We start from the raw sequence: 20,410 nt of genomic DNA on the forward strand, positions 1-20,410 counted from the left end.
CTCTCTCTTCCCATCCAGTGATCAGGGATCTCTCTGGCTGGCATCTATCAAATCATGTCACCTTAATCTACGTCACTGAAAAATCAGGCTATGTTCAAAGCATCTTTCCCCAAGGGACTTACAGCAGCTCCTGCACTCTAAGAAATTCAGAGCTCACCTTCTGTCAAAATGTCTGATTATCTTTTTTAGGTAACAGGTCCCCTCCATGGAGACCATGAATAAACGTTCTTGGAGTCACCGTGTGTGGCCTTTTCATTCTCTTCTCTTCTCAGACATGAAAAAATCGAGGGGAAAGCTGTCCCGGTTTTATTTGCAGGATATCACCTATTTGAATGACACAAACAAAGAACTTAGAGTGACAAATAGGACATCGGTGTTGGTGGGAACACTGTATTTGGGGCATAGAATAAAAAAGATTGCTTCCATTGTAATGAAAATAATCATTGACAGTGAGCGAAGCTTCAGATCAAGAAAGTTGGAATCGCTTGTGTGGGGATGACAGTAATTGCTAGGTGCCTGACAGAAATGTGGAGCGAGGAAAGAGAGGCAGAGATGGGGGAGGGAGGGAGGCGGGAGGCCCACGAGCCAGCTAGTTCTTGCGCAGGATGCTCTTCAGGCTTCTCTCCACAGCTTCGTCCAGTTCTTCCTCAAGCTCCTCCTTCTTGGACATGGCCAGCTTGGACTGGTAATCCCTGACGACTTGGTCAATGTAGGGGCGCTCTGAGTGCCATGCAGCATCAGTGTCCACTCTTTTAGCACCCCCTTCTGGGGTGCAGTGCCGACAAACCCCAGCTCCAGGGTCCAGGTTCCTCGGGCATCTTCCCCCCAAGTGTGGGTGGTCATGAAAGGCCACTTGTCGAAGCCCACCTTGGAGTCGTCATCCCTTGGACGCCGGCTCAGCAAAATGGACTTGGTGCCCATCGGGGAAGTCATGTTGATGTTCAGATCCCCTCTTCTGCTTGCGTTGACTGTAATGACGGCTTGGACGTGCTCCAGGTAGCGGACAAAGTTTTCCTGTCCCTCACAGGCATTGTTGTGAGGGTCAGCACCAGCTTGCCAGTAGATGGTATTTTCCTGAGGGCACAGTGATGAGGAGATATGGTAAGGGAGGGTCACACCATAGGAGGGGAGTTGAAGGGCATTTCAAGTGACAACACAGCGAGAGCAGGGGCTTTGGGGTCAATTAGGAAGAACTGGGTGCCCACCCGGCTGCATGGGTTTGAGCAAGTTACAGTCACTCAACATGAAGGGGACTGTCTGAGCTCATTTTTTTCACCTGTCTAATGGGATATAACTTTCTACCTTTCAAGTTACACTCATATACATCATATAGTTACAAGCGATTAGACCAGTGCTGGCCACACACCTTTCTTTCTTCTTTTTTTCAAAGATTTATTTATTTATGCATACAAGAGCTGGGGTGTAGGCCAGAGGTGCAGGGGGGTGAGAGGATTCACCAGAGACAGAGTGGGGAGAAGAACAGGCCGATCTACTGAAGTACACTGCTGAGGGGAGCAGTGGGCGAAGCAGGACAGGTCTGCAGTGCCATGCGGGTAGCTCCCTGGCCAAGGATCGAACTGTGCTGCTGTGGCTGCAGATTGCTTCATAGTGCTGAGACTTAACCCCTTGCGCCGCCAGGGAGGCCCGGCTATACACTTTTCTGCAATGGTGGACGTGTTCCCTATCTGTGCCATCTAAGGCAATGGGCACCTGATAGGTGGCTGTGGAACACTTGAAATATGATGAGTTGAGTGAGAAACTGAATTTTTAATTTACTTTTCTTCATTTTATAAATGAGTTTCAGCCTCTTTCCTATCTTACAGGCCAGGGCACTTTGAAAAACTCAAGAAGAAAGTCCACAAGCCAACAACCAGAGATGATTACCCTAGTAATAACCCCGCTAGATTTCCTAAAGTATTGCTCAGCACCTGTCAAGTGTAACAGTCTCTATTTTCAAAAGGGTTGAAAACATGAACCTAAGAAAACTGAATTCTAAGAAAATTCATTTTTTGGCCTCGATTTGCACAAAGTGCACTTGTGGATTGGAGTTCACACAGGGACATCACTTTTACAGGTCAGTTTGTGGAAACCCTGACAGAAAGGTCACATTGTTACTGGGGCCAGGGTTAGGCAGCCAAATGAAATAGTTCTTTGATTGGCTGAGGATCAGAGATGGGGTACTACTTTGGGTGGAAATGAGACCCACAGCCACCCTGCAATGGAGTTTCTGTAAGTTAACAGAAAAGTCCCTCTTACAAGAAAAAGTTTTTGTAGGGCTGAGGTGATCTTCTGTAATAGGAGAGAAATAAGGATTGAGTCAAACATGGGACAGCTTCAGGCCCAGCATGGCTAAGATGGTGGCAGTGCCTCCTCACAGCTGCTTTGAGCTTTGGCTCATTGGTTCTCAGAAGCACCCTCAAGCAGTGGGAGCTCCCAGCCTGGAGTGTCACATGTCCAGCATGTGTCGCTGATGCCTGGCTAACAGGGGGATGATAAGGCCAGCACCCTTTTTTCAAAGTGGGGGGGACCCCTGTGTGGTGCTGTTGCTGCTCCAGAGCTCCTGGTGGGTCAGGTTACAGGTCCATCTTACCTGACATCACCTTGTTGCTGGTTTCCTCCTTCCTACCTGGAGCCCCTCACTTCTAAGGTTCTTCCTGAAAAGTTTCTCTTAGTGAAACACATGCATGTGAACACTTTCTCAGGCTCTGCTTCCAGGTAAGCCACCTAAGACAGGTGCTACCTATCCCTAACAGGAGCCTTGGGGAAGCAGTAACCAGATCCTTCTGTTCACTGCACTGTCATTGTTGGCTGTTCAGACAAGGTTCTTATTTCATTATAGGAGTTCAGTCATTCTCACTTTTTTGCTTTCTTTAGAGTTAAAGTTGGGGAGTGATTGACCTGGGGTGAGGGGGGCTGCCCTGATCTTTAGGCATGGCAGAGACACCTGGAATTTGAGGCCCAAGAAGCAACCCCATAGGCAGAACAATGGTTGGTGTGTCCCTGTCTGGCTGTGCCTCGAGTCTGCCTCCCATGCAACTGTCTGACCTGCTTCTCCCAGAGCCTATGGCATATCGGCCAGACAACATAGGCAAAGGCCAAGGAAGAAGTGACTCAAGGGTGACTGACAAGGAGAAATGAGAACACAGGTCCCCTACTGCCCCCTACTGGTCTAAGGATCTTGAGAATGAGAGGAGAGATGGAGGAAGCTAAAAACCATGGAATTTGGCCATGCACCTAGGACAGGGTGGGTTGGGATCAAATGCACAAACTTGTCCTAGGATATATGAACTGTCCTAGAAGCTTTGGAGTTGAGGTCTGTGCAGGGGTTGAATGCCACTCCAAGGACCCCAGGGACTCTGACTTGTTCTGCACTGGGAGGAATTGCCTGCTCACAAAACAACCTGATCGTGGCAGATAGGAAGGGCCCACTGTCTGTGTGGGAACTAGGCCTTGAGGGATGGGGTGTCCAACCTGGTGTTTGTCAGCACATTAAGTCACTTGGAATGAATTAAAAGCCTGATATGGATTCCAGAGGCAGCAGGCTCGGTAGACAAGGAAGAATGCCATTCCTTCTTGCAGGGAAGTCTCTTAGCAAGTGTGAGGACCAAGGAACACTATGTTCCAGGTGTTTCTTATCATTTCTCTTTTTGCTCACTTGTATTATCTGATTTTCCTACTGAGACTATATATTACTTTTATATGAAGAAAAAGAAATAAAATCCTTTCTTACTTTAAAGAAAAGGGGACCATGCTTAGGAAAAGTCAGTTTATAAAAGTTTAAAATAGGACATGGCTGTTTGTGGAAACAAAGGAAGGTGTGCAGAGATCCTTAAAGACCCCCATGGGTGACATTCATTTGCTGCAGAAAATGAGGCATGCATCAATTGCTCTGAGACCCTCTCCAAAGTTTTGGAGATTACACGAGCCTATTGTCCAAGTTTTATTGCACATAGTTGCAAATGAGCGGTCACCAGCCTTGTGCCTAGAAATAGGGGCTGTTTCCATGGGGCCACATGGAATGCTTTTTGTGCTCTGAATCCTCAGCTGTACGATAAAAAAAAAGGTTCTGAAACTATAGTTAGACTATTAACAATAGCAAAATAAGAGTCAGCTTTCTTGGGTGCCTGAAATGCTGGCTAGGTGGCAGTCCCTTCAGAACACTCCACAGGTGGCTGTTGGGGTGTTTCCTCTTTCCCCTCTACAGCTGTGTCAGGTGGGCATGAACTCACACCGGAAGTCACCACAGCCCGGACATGACAGGGGCAGGTCACAGAGCCTCTCTGTGTCTGAGAGCTCTCTTTTCTCTCCACTATGATGTTCTGGCATTCCTACTGGACTTTAACATAAGTTCCAAATTTTCTTTAAAGTCAGTCTTAAAGGACCCCAGTAAACAGTTCTCTTTGGGGTGCAGGTGAGAAATAGGGGGGCAGCTTGCACTAGACAGTTCACTCCAGGAAGACACTCAACGGCTGCTGGCACTGCATGGGACAGACTGGGCTCGCTGTGCTCCCTGCTTGTGCCGTCTGGGCACATGATCATGGCCAGCTGTATTTTTCCCTTTTATTTTAGTCAAGCACCCTTCACTGACTCTCCTGATAAAGTCTCTTCAGAAAATTGCTTTTCAAATTGACTGCTTCTCTGAGAAGATTACTGCTGAGGAAACCCATAAACCCATGCCTGCTCACCCCACTTGAGGCTGTTTCCATGCAGCCCTGCATGTCATAGAAAGTGGCGGTTGCCATGGCTGGTGATCCCTCACCCTAGCCCCTGGAAGCTTGATTCATGGTGATGATGGCTCCTTGGCTGGCAGCAGAGTCAACCTGGGCATTGTCTTGTAGACCTCCCCATCCAGCCACTGAGTATATCTTCCCGATACCCAACTCACCTGCACCTGAGCGCAAGATCAGGTTTGATAATGGATGGGGAGTAGAGGGCACCATAGGGACACAGAGCTCTTCCAGCAACACTGGGCCTCCTTCCCAAATTTCTCTGGCTGGTTTTCTAGACCTATTGCCACCAGTTAGACATCTTCCTGAGCTCAGGTGATGAGGGATGAAAATCCATGCATTCATTCATTCAAAAAATATTTATCATGTGTTTACTAAGTGCCAGGCACTGTACTAGGCACTGAACTGAGGGTCCTCCAGTAGACAACATGGCCTAGGCCCCTGTCCCCGTGCAGGACCCAACTGAATCAATGCTGACACAGGCTGCTGCTGCTGATGTTGCATAAAGCTCCTAGTTAGCTTTGAGCTGTTGGAACCAAATGTGTCTGGGCCTCAGAGTCCTTAATTGCAAAATGATGGACTCAGACAACATATGTTCAGTGTTGCCTCTGGATTGTGACAGAATGTGAAGCATTCTCAGAAGCTGGGAGATAAGCCGTCACTCATTCCAGCGAATGTTCTCCATTTCTCTCTCCTCCCCCACCCCATCTCCATGCACAGAGCTTGAGAATCATCAAGAATCTATCCTTTGTGTCCAGAGAAATCTCAGAAAATAAGGACTTATTTCAGCATGCAGCTTGACTAAGAGGGTCCTAGTGCATTCTAAGCTGACTGTTCCCCTAATTATTGTAACCACACCACTATCTGTTAATGGTCAAAGTCCTGTGTTCAACTATTTGTGGATATTATTTCAGTTGCATAATCTGCTGGTCCAAGTGCCTGGAAGGGTACAGACACTGTAAACTTCCTCCCTTTGCAAATCTTTTTAATAAGTTTTGGACCCTAAGGCCTTGGAGAATAAATAGGATGGTGAAATTATTGGTTCTATGAACTAGGGCCATTTACTTTCTCTTTCTGAGCGTCTATTTTCTAGCCTGTAAAATGAGACTAGCAGTACCAAACTCCCATGCTTAAATGAGATGCTGAAAGAAAAGTGCCAGCCTGGTGACTATCCAAGAGCAGTTCTTATGGGTGGCAACTCTGTGCCTGCATTCTCCCAGGGCTGCCCGTAGACAGATGTCTGGCCTGGGAGAGGGACCGCTGGTCTGTGTGTATGGAGGGAGCAGTAACCCAAGCAAGAGTGGCACTGGGGGCATGGATTGTGAAATGAACTGACCCTGTTTTCTTGTAGGCTGGACTTCTAGACACACCTTCACGCAGTTCATGTTACTAGAAATACACTTCTCATTGAGGTGCTGCTATTTAGCCTCTCTCCTGCTACATGTAACTACCAGATGTGCCCCACTAGATATTGTGGCTCTTTAAATATCAATAAACTGACATGAAATCCAACGGAGACCCTAGCTCCCCATCACACCAGTCACACTGCTAGTACACCACATAGTTACTATATTGGACAGTTCAGATATAGAACATTCAGAACATTTCCACCACTGCAGTCTCCTGGTCCCTCCAAATCACTCAAAAAGTTACCCTGAAGGCTGATATGGAAGTATAGTTATCAATATCTACCTATGCTAACCTACAGTGGGTGAAGTTAATTATTCTGAGTATGTTTTACCCCTCAATCCCCCATTTGGTCAGAAGTTTTCAGTCTTGGCTCTGTCTATTCATTCTGTTCATAGACCCTGGTAGTGGCAAGGTCTCTAAAATGGCAGAGTTTGGGGCACTACCTGCTACATGGTATTTAAGTTTCCAGGGGAGTTTTTATGGGAAAATGCACCCATACCCTAGGGCCTTCTTGTATTTACTGGGCCTCATTTTCTCCATAGGCGATATATTGAGATATATTGGGAGGCCCAATATATTGAGATATATTGGGAGGCCTCCAGATTGGGGTTCTGGAATCAGAGTGCCTGGATTCAAATCCCAGGATAGCCACTCAGTAATGGGGCAGGTTTTGCATGTCTTAACCTTTCTGAGTGTCTTCTCATCTGTAATAACACTTTCAGTTTGCAATAGGGCTGCTCGAGTATAGGCTCAACATAGGGTCTGAATGCATAACGTGAGCTCACTAAGTAAGGTCTATGTCATATAATGAAAAAGGGAGTTGGGTTCAGACAGGCCTTGTTTCAAGTTCTGGTCTACCCTTTATGACCTTGAACACATTTCTTGTGCTGCTACATCTGTTTCCCCACCTGTAAGAAGTAACAATGACAGGACAAATACATACAGTGTATGTAAAAGGCCTCATATTAGGTACACAGTAAGGGCTTTTTCTTAAGACATAATTCAGGATCATTTTGTTGTAATATTGCAAAACATCCACCTGTGTGACTTTTTTGACTATGTGAGTGTGAGACACACTCAACAAAAGGGTGACTGGGAAGCTTATGTGATTGGAAAGTGCAAGACATATAGTAGGTGCCCAGGAAAGGCTAGTTGCTTCCTTCATTTATACTTAATAGCCTCTGTGGTCTTGATCAAGTCAACCAACTTGTTTGGGCTACACTGAAGCCTATACAAGAGTGAAAAGAAACAATGTACATGGCAGCTTTGGGAAGTGTGATTGGAACATTGCCAAGCAGCTATTTTTATTATAAGACAGGACATGGGGCTTGTGAAACTCTGTTTTAAACAAGTTATTATAGGACTTGGGCCTCAGACTTACTTTCCCAGGTAGTGCTGCAAGGAACTATGCTTTATGAGATCACCGACTGGTCCATGGAAAAACACACACAGTTCTGTAATAATCCACTAGGTGTCGCTTTCCAGAAGCCCAGCGAGTGAGCAGTGGGATGTTTGCCTGTGTGGGATGCTGTAGGTCACAGTGACACACAATTTTAAAGTCATTATAAGAATCAGAATTCTCGGAAATTGTCCTTTCTTTTTCCCCATAGGTGTGAACAAGGAGTGTCTAGGTCATGGTTGAGAGGGAAACTTCCATTTCTTGTGCACCTACTATGTGCCAGTTTTATGCTTGCTGTCTCACTAAATCTCCTAGCAAGGAAAGAGATACTATCTTCATTTTGCTAGAGAAGAAGAGGCTCCTTCTTTGGGGACCATAAAGGCAGAATTTAGGGGATACAGGATTTAGAAGAAAAAAATTAAATAAATTAATTATAACATATATTAAGGGTTAAATATATAATTTTAAATTTTATAATTAAAAATTAAATTAATTACTTTCCACTAACTTATAATGGATACTTAACTTCTCCTTTGATTCTGAATGCAGGGTACATGTCAGAGTGGTCTTAGCTCCTCCCCAGAACACAGAGACATTTGTCCCCTCATCATCACAGGTGTCCTAAAGTAGCACTGGACAACATCAGCACTCCAGAATGATCAGGGCCATTAGACTTGTTGCTGGGAACTTTTTCACTTAATACGTTGGTAAATGTGTTGTTTCTTTAATGCGTTTGTTTAAAAAACATTTTTAGCCAATTTCAGCATAATTGGCTTCCCTTATATTATCATGTATTTTATTGAATGCATTATAACACATTCTTTTAGGGTGGGGGCCATAGACTTTGCCACATTGCTAAAGAGGCCAGGGTGCAAAGCCTGAATATTCTAAAATAGAATGGTCAAAATTATCATCTAATTTTGTGAAATTAGACTTGATCCAGGTCTGAGTAATCCAGCTGTGGAGAATCCAGGAGCATTGGCTACTGGGGTAGGGTGTCTTGTGAGAGAGGCTGATTCTGGTCAAGTTCCAATGATCAACATAAAGTGGGAGGGGTGCTCAGGAGGGTTACGAGATGATTTTTATCAACATTTTAATGATATAAATTCTACAGGTGCAGCTCACAATGGACTATGTCAGCAATACGGTAGCTGGTACTAACCATAGTAACTTGGATGGATAATGCTGAGTAGAAGAAACTCGACACAAAAACAGCCATACCGTGAGGTTCTAGTTAAATTCAGGGATGATTGTCTATGAGATGATTATCTATGGAATTTGGGAATTAATTGGAAGGGGGCAACAAGGGAGCTTTATGGAGTGATGAAACATTTCATCTACAGATTGGGTGATGGTTACCCACATATTTATATATACGTTTATCAAAACTCAAATAAAAACACTTAATTTCTGTGTATTATGTTGTACGTAAATAACACCTCAATTAAAAATATTAATAAGAATTTCTATTTCTGTCTTACTGATGGAACAATGAGGAGAGAGATAAATACAGGGAATTCCTGATTGTCCAGTCCTCTTGCTGTGATGAGAAGCTGGAAGTGAAGAGGTTCATGTGACCAGTCCAGGGATTCTGTCTAGGGAACTTCTCACTCAATTGCCCCCAAATGGCTATCCACCCCACTCACATCAAATCTTCACAATGCCTCACAAGTAGAATGAGTAAGTAAATTGTGTGATAGTCACACAGAGGAACACTATTCAACAATAAGAATAAGCAATGTACAAGTATACACTACATATTATTGAATGTTTATGAGCAAAGGAATCTAGATGTGAAGGAAAACATAGTATATAATTCCACTTATATTAAGTGTAAAATAGACAAAATAATTAGAATTAAAATTAAAATAATTAAAAGAATAGTGGCTACACTTGGAGAGATAACAGAATGGGACACAAAGAGTCTCTGGGATATCGGTCATGTTCTATTTAGTGATCTGGGAACTGGTTATGTTGGTTGATTTGTGCATTTAAAAATAGTGACATGAAGCACTGAAATAGTTAGGGCTCACTCCTAAAAGCAGGGTTTAAGTTGTACAATATCGTATTCTATGTAAGTGGTACTCCCTGTGTTTGTGCTGCACTACAGTCCTGCTTGCCCTGGAAACACATCTAGCTAATGTCCCTGACACAGAGAGGCAATCTGATATTTTTACCAATCCCATGGTGCTATCTCCAGGACATTTTCCACATGCAGCAGAAGAACTACTATCTTAGAAGAACTACTTACTCAGGGTCCTGTACAGAGCCTCCCACACAGTGGAATCTCTCAGGCACAGTTTTCCAGTCTTTAGCCATTTTCACCATTGCGCCTGCATCAAGGACTCCATAGCCAAAGAGGTGATTAAACTCCAGGCCAACTCCGTTCCGCCGCCACTGATGGACCTCATCATGAAGCTGGTTCCGTTTGGAGGTGAGCACAGTCAGATGTTGCATGTCTCGCCAGGTCAGACCCAGGCTGGATACCAGTGTCACAGAGGACAAAAACAAAGGCAAGAGGAAGGGTGAGAGAGGGAGAGAGAGACATAATAACTAAGGTAGGACATAGACCCCTTGTAAGATTTTGGAATATCAGTGAATCCCCAAGTCAAGAGAGGATTGCCATATACTATTTAAAACATTACATATATCAGTTTAAACAATTTTGCCTTTCCTTACTTAAATAAATTTATTTCAAAAGCACATTCTAACACACAGTAGAATGGCTAAAATGAAAAAGATGACAATACCAAATGTTGATACAAAAATGAGGGCAACTGGAATACATGTATGTTGCTGATTGAAATGCAAATTGTTACAACCATTTTGAAAACTGACTGCATTTTCTAGTAATGTCCATATGTTTAAGCTATGGCCCAGAAATTCCATCCCACTAAAAATGTGTGCATATATTCACCAGACACATGTATTAAAATCTTTATAGGCCCTCACTGGGAAACCACTAGATGCCCATAGAGAGAATAAACAAAATTCAGGTATATTTGTAGATGTGGAATACTACATATTGATGAGAATGAGTGAACTACAGCTGCTGCAAATAGTATGGATATAGCTCACAAACAGAATGCTGACCTACAGAAAGCAGACACAAAAGAGAACATATTGCCACCAAAGCATGCTATGCTTCCTGACTCTAGAAGGACTCCCTCAGATACTTGTCCATGGTTTATTCTCATGGGGTCTATAATGGAGGGACATAAAGTAGCAGAATGAGGAACTGCTCACTTCTGAAATAAATGAGAGTATAGTCCACATCCCAGTGTAACTGGGTTTGTGACTCTGGTCAGCTATTTGCATATTATCTGAAAAGAAAATTGAGTCCCTCCCTCCTAATTTCCCCTTCTGAACAATTTTAGATTTTATGGAATATACTATCATGTAAAACAGGTATTTCATCAACCTGTTTTATTCCTATCATAGCAACTCAAGAATCATAGGTGATACCTATTCAATAATAAAAAAATTTGCAGCGTATCTATGATACAAATGTCACCACATTGGGTTCATAGGACAATTAACATGTTCTCTGTTCTCAAATATCCCATGTAATAATTGAGAAGGTAAGACATTGATATATGGAAAGATATTACATGATGAAGTGATTCCATGAATGTCTACAGAGTGTATACCATGTCTAGTCACTAATTCTGGGCACATCATAGGGAGGTCCTTGCCTTCTCAGAGCTTACAGCCTTGGGGTACACATAGACAATGCAATATTTAAAAATCCAAGGGCTGTCAAAACAGGAGGAGTTTAGGCGGAGAGAGAGTTGGCTAAGAGAGCCAACATTGGAGTCCTTGTGTTATCCCAAGGGGATAACAGCCTGGGGATGGCGGGGTGTCTCAGACTGTGGGTGTCAGAATCACATGGGGACTAGTAACAAATATGGATTCCTGGTCTCCATCCCAGTTCTCCTGAATCAGTGTCTTTGAGGGGCGGGCTTGAGGATTTACACCTAAGGCAACTCCCTAGATTCTTCTGCACACAGATGTTTGAGAACATTGGTCTAAGACGGTGGTTCTCAACCCTGCCTGTAATGTGAATGAAGTGCTAAAAAAAAAAAATAATGATGTCAGACAGGACAGAGATGTTAATTCTGCAGATACTGAACCAAGTATCTGGTTTTTCTAACATGCAGCCAAAAGTTCAAGCAAATTTGGCCCAGGAGGGTGTTTCCTAACTTCCTGGGCAGCTCTGGGGGTGCTTGTTAATACCACTGCTTTCCAGGTGCTCTTCAGGAGATTCTGAATTTATGGATCTGGGATGGACTTGGGTATCTGTTTTTAACAAACAGTTAGGGAAATGTGGGGAACTCTGGTCCAGAACATCAGCAAGGATCTCTTAGGAAGAAGCATATTAAGCCAAGGTGAGTGAATAGACAGGGAAGGTGGGGGGTTTCCTAGGAGAAAGAATGTTCTGGAAGGAAGGCTCTAGAGGCAGGAGGAGGGAAACACACAAGTGATAAACTTAAAAAGGCACAGGAAGACAAGAAGACTGAGTGTGACAGGCAGGGAGAGCCCAGAACCAAGAGACAGGAGGCATGACAGGGCTTGACCCATGTTAGAACATTGTCACCTGATCTTAGTGACAGGAAGTAAGAGCAGAGGGACACTGCATCTGATATTTATAAACATCACCAGGGAGGTTGTATTTTAGATGTGTGGCCTGGAAGGCAGGACCATGATAGTCAGATGCTGCTACAGGAATCTGACCCTGGCATGGCCATAAGAAATAAAGCTGGGGGCTCTCACAAGGCCACATATGAGTAAGTCCCAGGTCAATTGTCAACAAAAATGGTTACATTTGTGCAGCTGGCAAAGAATTTATTGGCTGGATCCAGTCACGAGTAAGATCCTGTGAAGTTAGAGTAAATGATTGTTATTAGACTGGCCCTGGACCACTCAAGATAGACAGCTGACTCTTGATTCAGAACAAGCAACCAGAGATCAAACTAGAGCCCAGGGCTTCTAGGGGAGACATTCTACCTTCACTAGAAGAGGCCAGGGCTCCAAAAAGAGGTTACTCAGGACTCCCTGGGGGACATCATGCCTGACAAGGAGAGGCTGTGGCTCTTGGTAAAGAGGATCTGAAACCCAGGAAGAGACTGGCCTCGCCTGACTAAGTCAGGATACTGACCAGGGAGACTCAGGAGTCTCCTAAACCGTGAAAACCTGTTCCTGGCAGGGAATTACATTCTTAACAATTGTTTGCCTACCTATAATGGGCAAACTGTATTTGCTACAGAAAGTTGTCCTCGCCAAAACTACAGCTGGCTTACCAACTTGATGCTAAGAAAAATAAAATACAAAATATTGACTTTTTTTGTGTGTGTTTCCTGTGTGTGTGTGTGTGATATCCCTCAACCACTGTCTTTCAGAGTTCTTTTATTTATGGTGTCAAATTTTCCTGGGCCCAATGAGCATTTTCCTCCTAGTGATCCAGACAGCAAAGGTAATTTTAAGAGAGAGAACATGCATCTTTAGAGGAACTGCAAACTAAAATCTTTTAAAGAAGTTTCAGTTTTAAGGTTGGAGGAAAGAGAAACATTGGGTGAATTCTGGGAGGCAACAGAATTTTCATTTGTCTCTTGTTGGTTATGGTTTTATCTGAACAGAGCTGTGTATTAACCTGACCAAAAAGCTTCATTTCTCTGGGTCTTGGTCTCTTCCTCTGTAAAGAGAGGTGTTTGAGTAGTGAAACTTGCAATGGTTTTCTCTCAGCTTTAAAATTCTGAGTCTATCTTCCAAACTTTGACAGGATTAGAAAATGATTTCGAAAGTCTGAATTATTTCCAGTCTGGAAAAATAATGTATTTGTAAGTCAGGCTGGCATTTTCTCACAGCCCCTGTTTGCCTAACACCTGTGAACTGTGACAGAAAATCCAGTTTACAAGATGCCTTGGGGTAGCTGTGGTGTGCAGATCCTGATCTTAAAGAAACAGAAACCTAATTTTGTGCACTGCTCTTGAGGAAGAGACAATTCATTCACAGCGGCCCACTGCCAAGGGCACAGCAAGTGGGAAGGCCCTCAGACCAGATGGCGGTTTTTCTATGTCTCACAATCAGGCCCAGGAAAGGCCTGGAGTTGGAGACCTTTTCTCTGTTTTTATTATGCTTTGATGAAAAGCTTCTCTGAAAAAACCTTAAACTCCTTAGGGTTTAAATATTGACTCTGCTATTTTCCAATCAGGTGCGCTTGGATGAGTTGCCTTTACAATCTGAACCTCAACCCTCACATCTTTAGGTGTAGATTAATGTGTGAAGAGGAACTAGACACTCAGTGGTCCTGGACACTCAGTAAAGACTTTATTATTATTAATAATAAAATCTATCTCATATATTGGGTTTTCAAATAAGTTAGAAGTGAATAGTATTGGTCACAATATTTAAAGGTAAAGGAATGTCTTTAATTTTTAAGGCATATTCAACCCCAAAATCAATATACAACCAATTAAAAATGTACATTCTAAAGACATAATATTTTTGAAGCATGCTACAATATTCTTGGAAATCACAGGTGATTTATTGATGATCTAACTTTCTATATTTGTCAAAAAGAAAGTAGATATCCAGAAGAGGAAAGTGATTGTTTATTTACTTAGTTTCTTGAAGATACTAGCTGTTGTCCTCCTTGTACCTACCTTTCCTCTTTTCTTATTGAGAAAACCTCAATTTTATTAGGAAGAGTAATGTTATTAGCTAAAAACAAAAACCAACCAACCAAACAAACAAACAAACAAAACACTGCATCTCCCAGCCTTCTTTGCGGCCTGGGGTAGTTATGTGACAGTTTTGGCCAATGAGAAATAAGTGGAAACCACTCAGCAGGACTTTTTAGAAAAGACTTGTGACTCAACTGGTAGATCTCTTTTTACCCTTTTCCTGCCTGAAATATAAAGGCAGGAAATCTGGAAAGGGCAGAAATCTGGAAAGAGCCAGATTTCCTGATTCATAATAGCACCTCCACACTAGCTCTGGCTCTTTACCTCTGTATTATCTTTCCCAATGCAGGAAAAAAAAAAACAAACCAAAAACAAAACATATTGCTGTTTAGCTATTGTTATTTGGATTTGCTGATTTCAATCTTGAACCAGTACAAGTACCTAATCAAAGCAGAGTCCAGATAGTCATTCCACACAACACTACTCTGATTCACGTGTTCATAGAGCCATTGCCTCACTGGATGGTCACATGCCCTGGTCCAATAGGCACAAGTTCAAAACAATCTAAGTGCCCATTGACAGATAAATGGATAAAGATGATGTATGCTAGTATATATACACAATGGAATACTACTCAGTCATAAAAAATGAAATCCTGCCACTTGTAACAACACAACTAGAGCAGGAGATGTTATGCTTAGAGAAATAATTCAGATGGGAAAAAAGCAGATACTTGATTTTACTCATATGTGGTATATAAAGAAAACAAACAGATGACCTAAATAAACAAAAATAATCTTTTAGATTATAAGATGGAAGATGGTTATCAGATAAAAGGGGAGAAAGGGAGGTAAATCAGATAAAAAGGTCAATTATATGGTGGAGGACAGAATTGGACCTTTAGTGGTAAACTTAATGTAGCGTATACACAAGGTGATTTATGATAATGAAAATTTCAAACTTATATAAGGCAATGTTACTTCAATTTAAAAAAAAGTAAAAAAAGCTGGTGGAAGTGCAAACTGGTCCAATCACTATGGAAAGCTGTCTGGAAATTCCTCAGTCTACTAAAAATGGAGCTACCATATGACCTGGCAATTGTACTCCTAGGGATCTACCCAAAGGACACAAAAACATTGATTCAAAAGAGCACCTGTACTCTTATGTTTATTGCAGCACTATTTACAATAGGTAAAACCTGGAAACAACCCAAATGCCCAAAAATAGATGACTGGATCAAGAAGATGTGGTACATATACACAATGGAATATTATTCAGTCATTAAAAAGATAAACTCATGCCATTCACAGCAACATGGATGGAGCTAGAGGGAATTATGCTCAGTGAAATAAGCCAGAAGGAAAAAGAAAAAATATCAGATGGTTTCACTTATAGAAGGAATATAGAGGAACCAAATAAGACATCAGTGTAAAAAAATAATAACAGTACAAAACACAACAAAGCAAAATTAGACAATTATAAATCAGAGACATCCTGCAGGGGAGGAGGAGGGAGACGGATCAGAGGGAGGGAGGGAGGAGCACAGGGGACTGAGGTGATGGTGCAGGGGTGAAGGAAAGTCTATGGGGACTATATCTGAGGGGGTGGGGGGAGCAAATATTGTTTAAAAATGAACAATGATGTAAAAAAATAAAAATTAATTAATAAAAAAGATAAATAAAATTTTTTAAAAAATAAAAAAATATTGGTACAGAGTCAGGTAATATGTTTAGAAATCCTACAGTCTTGATCCACCACTTTCATTTAGATTTTGTCATTGGCAAGTGACACTTGCCAATATCCAAGGAGACTTTGAGTCAAGTCAAGGTTTAAATTGAGACCAGGAAACCCTCCTCATTTTAGAGCACTCCTGCTCTCTGTTCTCTGAGAAGTTCACATAGGCAGCAGACATCCACTGCTTGTCTGCTCCCAGTGGGAGTGAGCAAACCGACTCAGACTCCAGGGTCCACAAGCCCTGAGATGAAGAAACGAATCTTTGGGAAATGCACAGAATATGTAGGTTTTTGGCCTCTGTGCTCAACAGCCTGCTTTGATCACTGTCCATCTCTTGGTGTCCTAAAACTTCCACCTAACTTTCATTAGAAAAATTAAACTATGGCTTGGTCCAAAGAAAAGTGTCATTGCGAACTTGGGGGTTTATCTGTAAAAATTAAGTATTTTTATTTTGTTTTGTTTTTGTTTTTTGTTTTTTGCTTAAAGGCAGAGAATTAGACTCCACAATCTCTCAAAAACTTTCCTATTCTTGGAATCAGCTCTCACCTCCTTTGCAAATCAGAAAATGCATTGCATATGTAGAGAGATGGCTGCTTGGAGATTGATGCTAGAAACTCTGGTTGCCTAGCAATGGCTGACAGGGATGGGAACTCAACTCCCTTTCCCCAGGAGCCTGAATGAATCGAACTTCTCACAAATTGCTGGGTACAGCATTTGCAGACAGTTCTCTTCATAGCAAACATTTGCACTCAAACCATATGTCTGGTGCCTGAAGCCCACAGCTCATTCCTCTAACACAAGGCTGACCTCTGAATTTCCCTAAGAGAAGACAGAGTAGCAGATGGTCAGGGACATCTCTCTGCTGAGGCTCAAATCAAGGTATATCCAGTAGTAGTGATATGTGGCCTCTCTGTGTAGTGCTGAGAAAAGATGGTCTCTTCTTACCTGTAGCTTAGGTTTTCCACAAAGCTCATTTCTTGGTCTATACTGCATGACTTTGCCTATCTTCTTTCAGTATTAAAAGTGAATTAACCTGAAAAGTTAACAAATCTTGAGTGTGAGTGTCCTGTTTATCACATGGTCTGAAATACCTTGGTGATACACAGTCTGGCAAATGTTTACCTTCATTTAGCTGATTATGAGTGTTCTTGGAGTAAAACAGTCATGAATACATAGAGTATAAAGGGATGGTTTTCATAAAAAAAGAAATATCTATGTATCCCTATTTGATATCTGAGAAGTAGCTGATTTGTGCAGCTGGATGATGTGGTCTTGTGCTCTCCTGGGGATGGAATTATGTGGAATGTGTGTGTGTGTGTGAGTGAGTGTGTCTATTTCCTTGGGCTGATGGGTCATTTCGAAATGCCATCAGAGTTCATTGACCTTAACTCTTACAGACTCTCACACCTACTTGTGGAAACTTGGTATTGGGGGAGGGATGTATTATAGAGCCAGCCTTTGGCCCTGAGCTGGAAACATACTTAGCCTCTAAAGCCAGTGCAAACACGCCAGCTGCCTCGGGAGCAGCTGCAGAGGTCCCAGAATGCCTCAGAGTACAGTTGCCATACAAATCTGTGGTTGCCTAGAAAGGAAGATATTGAGTAATGAATAACAGATCAGGCAATTTTGAACCCTTAAACAATAAAGATTAGGTATTCTATATTTCTTATTTAAACTATACTTTGTTGTGAAGATTAAGATGAGCTGAGGAGAAGTTTAGCACCCATATACCTTTCCATGTTGCCATAAATTTTATTTGAGCTTCCTAGCAGCCCATGCAAAAAGGGACACACATCAACTATCATTTCAGTGTCCATAAGGTAAGAGCAATTGTTCAGAGAAGCATATCTGCTTCCAGAGGTAGAAAACATTTATTTCCTGGATCCTAAAGTGAAACAATACAGATGGGAAGTGACAAGTTACTTTTAGTGACAGTGACTTGCAATATTCCCAAAGAGAGAATAAACATGTTCAACTCAAGTCTGCTTAGAAGTATGGATCATTAAAAACAAAATGTTTCTCTATATCTAAAATTTATGGAGAGAGTCTAAGACATAGTGAACTAGGACAACTGCCATGTAAGTGAGTATTTCACAACATTGTAAAGGGAGAGAGACTGATCAGGTTTTTACAAAGAAAAAAGAATCTCACATTCAGTATTTTTGAAAGCCAGAGTTTTCATTAAAACCATACATAAACCATATGATTCTGCTTCCTCCTGTGTGTCTATAGGATCCTCAAGTGGACCTATTATTATTATTATTATTATTTAAAGATTTATTTATTTATTTATACAAGCCCTGGGTATAGTCAGAAGCGCGGGAGGGTGAGAGAATTCAACAGAGACAGAGCAGGGAACAGAACAGGCAGATAGACAGAAATACACTGCTGAGGGGAGCAGCGGGCATGGCAGGAGAGGTCTGCTGCACCATGTGGGACCCTTGCCGGTGGCTGGGGATCAAACTGGCACTGCAGACGCTGTGGGCAGCTTCACAGCCCAGTGCTCAACCACTGCACCACCAGGGGAGGCCCGGGACATATTATTTGAGGAACAATGTATCAGGGAGGTTTAAAGGCATCTACCAGGAAAAATTACAATATTCAGAGGTAGCTCTACTGAGGCCCATCCCCAGCTTCAGTAGAAAGAGAGTCATAGATAAGCATAGAAGACAAGGTGACACAATTGGGACCAGGGAGTCGGACTGAGCTCCCCATACTTGTCCCCTTCTGCTCTGCTCTTCTCTCTCTCTCTCTCTTTTAAAGATTTATTTATTTATGCATATAAGAACTGGGGTACAGGCCAGAGGTGTGGGGGTGGTGAGAGAATTCACGAGAGACAGAGTGGGGAACAGAACAGGCAGACTGACTGAAATACACCGCTGAGGGGAACAGCAGGCAAGCCAGGAGAGGTCTGCTGCACCATGTGGGTTGCTCCCTGGCTGGGGATCGAACTCGTGCTGCAGTGGCTGCGGACAGATTCACAGGTTGCGGCTTAACCCTTTGCGCCCCCATGGAGGCCCATTGCTCTTCTCTCTTATGACAAAATGCTCATAGGTAGGAGGGGCTGAAGCCTCCTTCTACTTCACACGCTTGACACATGCTGAGGTCCTTCCAAAGACCAGAGGCAGCCTAGGGTAAGGGCTGTGTCTATTGTAGATAAAGTAATCTCCTGGCTCACACACTGGCTGGTTAGCTAGGTGGAGCTCAGGCAGGAACTTGGGATGGAGCATTGTTTGGTAATGAATGTTGTGTCCCTGTTCCTGCCCTCTTCCCTTGGGGAGCAAGACGGGTGGCCAGTCAGGATGTAACTCAGCAAGACTATAGGACCACCTATTTGAGGTCTGAGGAAAGCAGATAGGTAGTGAAACATCCAGAGTGAGGTAGAGATCCAAAAATGTCCATGATGTTCTACAGTAATATATGTCAAAGGGACATGGAACATGCATCAATATACCTACTCCCTTAGGAATAAAGAGCTGCTCAGAGAAGTGCAATATATGATCAAAGTCTCCTTTTTTTCAGCATTTTGATTTTTATATCCTGGGCTTATTTTAAAATATGTTGAAAATCACTGCTCTTTCCTTAAGAAAATATACCACGTGCCCAATTTGGGCCCCAGAATGGATTCTTGGATGCCATTTTGAAATCACTATGATAAGTAGATGGGTTCTTGGTTCAGATGGGGTGGTGGTGTGATGCCTATATTCTTAATGTTCGTTCTCTTGGTTAGTGACAGGCAGGGGCAACTTCTGGTTCAACGTGAGTTCTCATCAACACTTGTCAGCCAAAATGATGAGTGGACACAAAGACAATCTATGGGAAATCAGCTGGAAGGGCGTCCTCACAGCTCTTAATTCCAACTTTTGCCAAAACACTAAGAGGCCTGGAAGGTCATGGTTCTCCCTGGAAGGCCACGGTTCTCCCCTGAGGACATGCGCTGACTCTGGGAGGGAATGAACGAGCCCCCTTCCACTCCCCCGATGTCACGCAGTGTCCTGCGTCCCCCCTCCACCACATCCTGCGGGAGTGGCCCCACTCACCACGCCAGCCTCGGGGTTCCTTTTCCTCCCGTTGCTGAAGGTGGAGGCCAAGGTGGAGGAGCAGCTCTCGTCGTACAGGGCCGTCCTGCCGTCGTTGATGGCGGAGTTGATGGAGATGGTCCACATACTGGAGGCGTAGCCGTCGCAGTTACAATCATCGTAGCTGCCGCCGTCTCCCGAGGCCCACACGTAGATGCTGCCTTTGCCCCCTCGGCCCTGGGGGAGGACAGGGAGAAAGCCCCCAACTCTCAGGCCCATCCTTGCTCCCAAAGGGCTGCAAGATGGGGGTCCTGTCCTGCCCCGCCCTGCCCCAGAAGGTCCTGGCTGGGAACTTCTTTAGCAGCTGAAGGAAATGACCGGGTTCTGTTCTGCCTGCCTGAAAACCACATCCTTCTGGAGGGGCACGTGAGGAGGTTT

General features: G+C 43.2%; 1 protein-coding gene across 1 annotated transcript; it reads right to left on the reverse strand.

The window, feature by feature from the left end:
• Window positions 1-374: 374 nt before the first annotated feature.
• LOC119242620 (neuroendocrine convertase 2-like) lies at window positions 375-20,209 on the reverse strand (the record flags this gene model as incomplete). Its single annotated transcript, XM_037508149.2, is given in 6 exon segments — window positions 375-717; window positions 720-1,037; window positions 1,040-1,074; window positions 9,788-10,015; window positions 17,435-17,535; window positions 19,994-20,209. Coding segments are annotated over 6 exon segments (1,026 nt in total), but the record flags the coding sequence as incomplete, so codon positions are not given.
• Window positions 20,210-20,410: the final 201 nt, after the last annotated feature.

The sequence above is a fragment of the Talpa occidentalis genome, unplaced genomic scaffold, assembly GCF_014898055.3.
Source record: "Talpa occidentalis isolate TD23 unplaced genomic scaffold, MPIMG_talOcc4v2.1 talOcc4.1248, whole genome shotgun sequence".
NCBI lineage: Eukaryota > Metazoa > Chordata > Mammalia > Eulipotyphla > Talpidae > Talpa > Talpa occidentalis.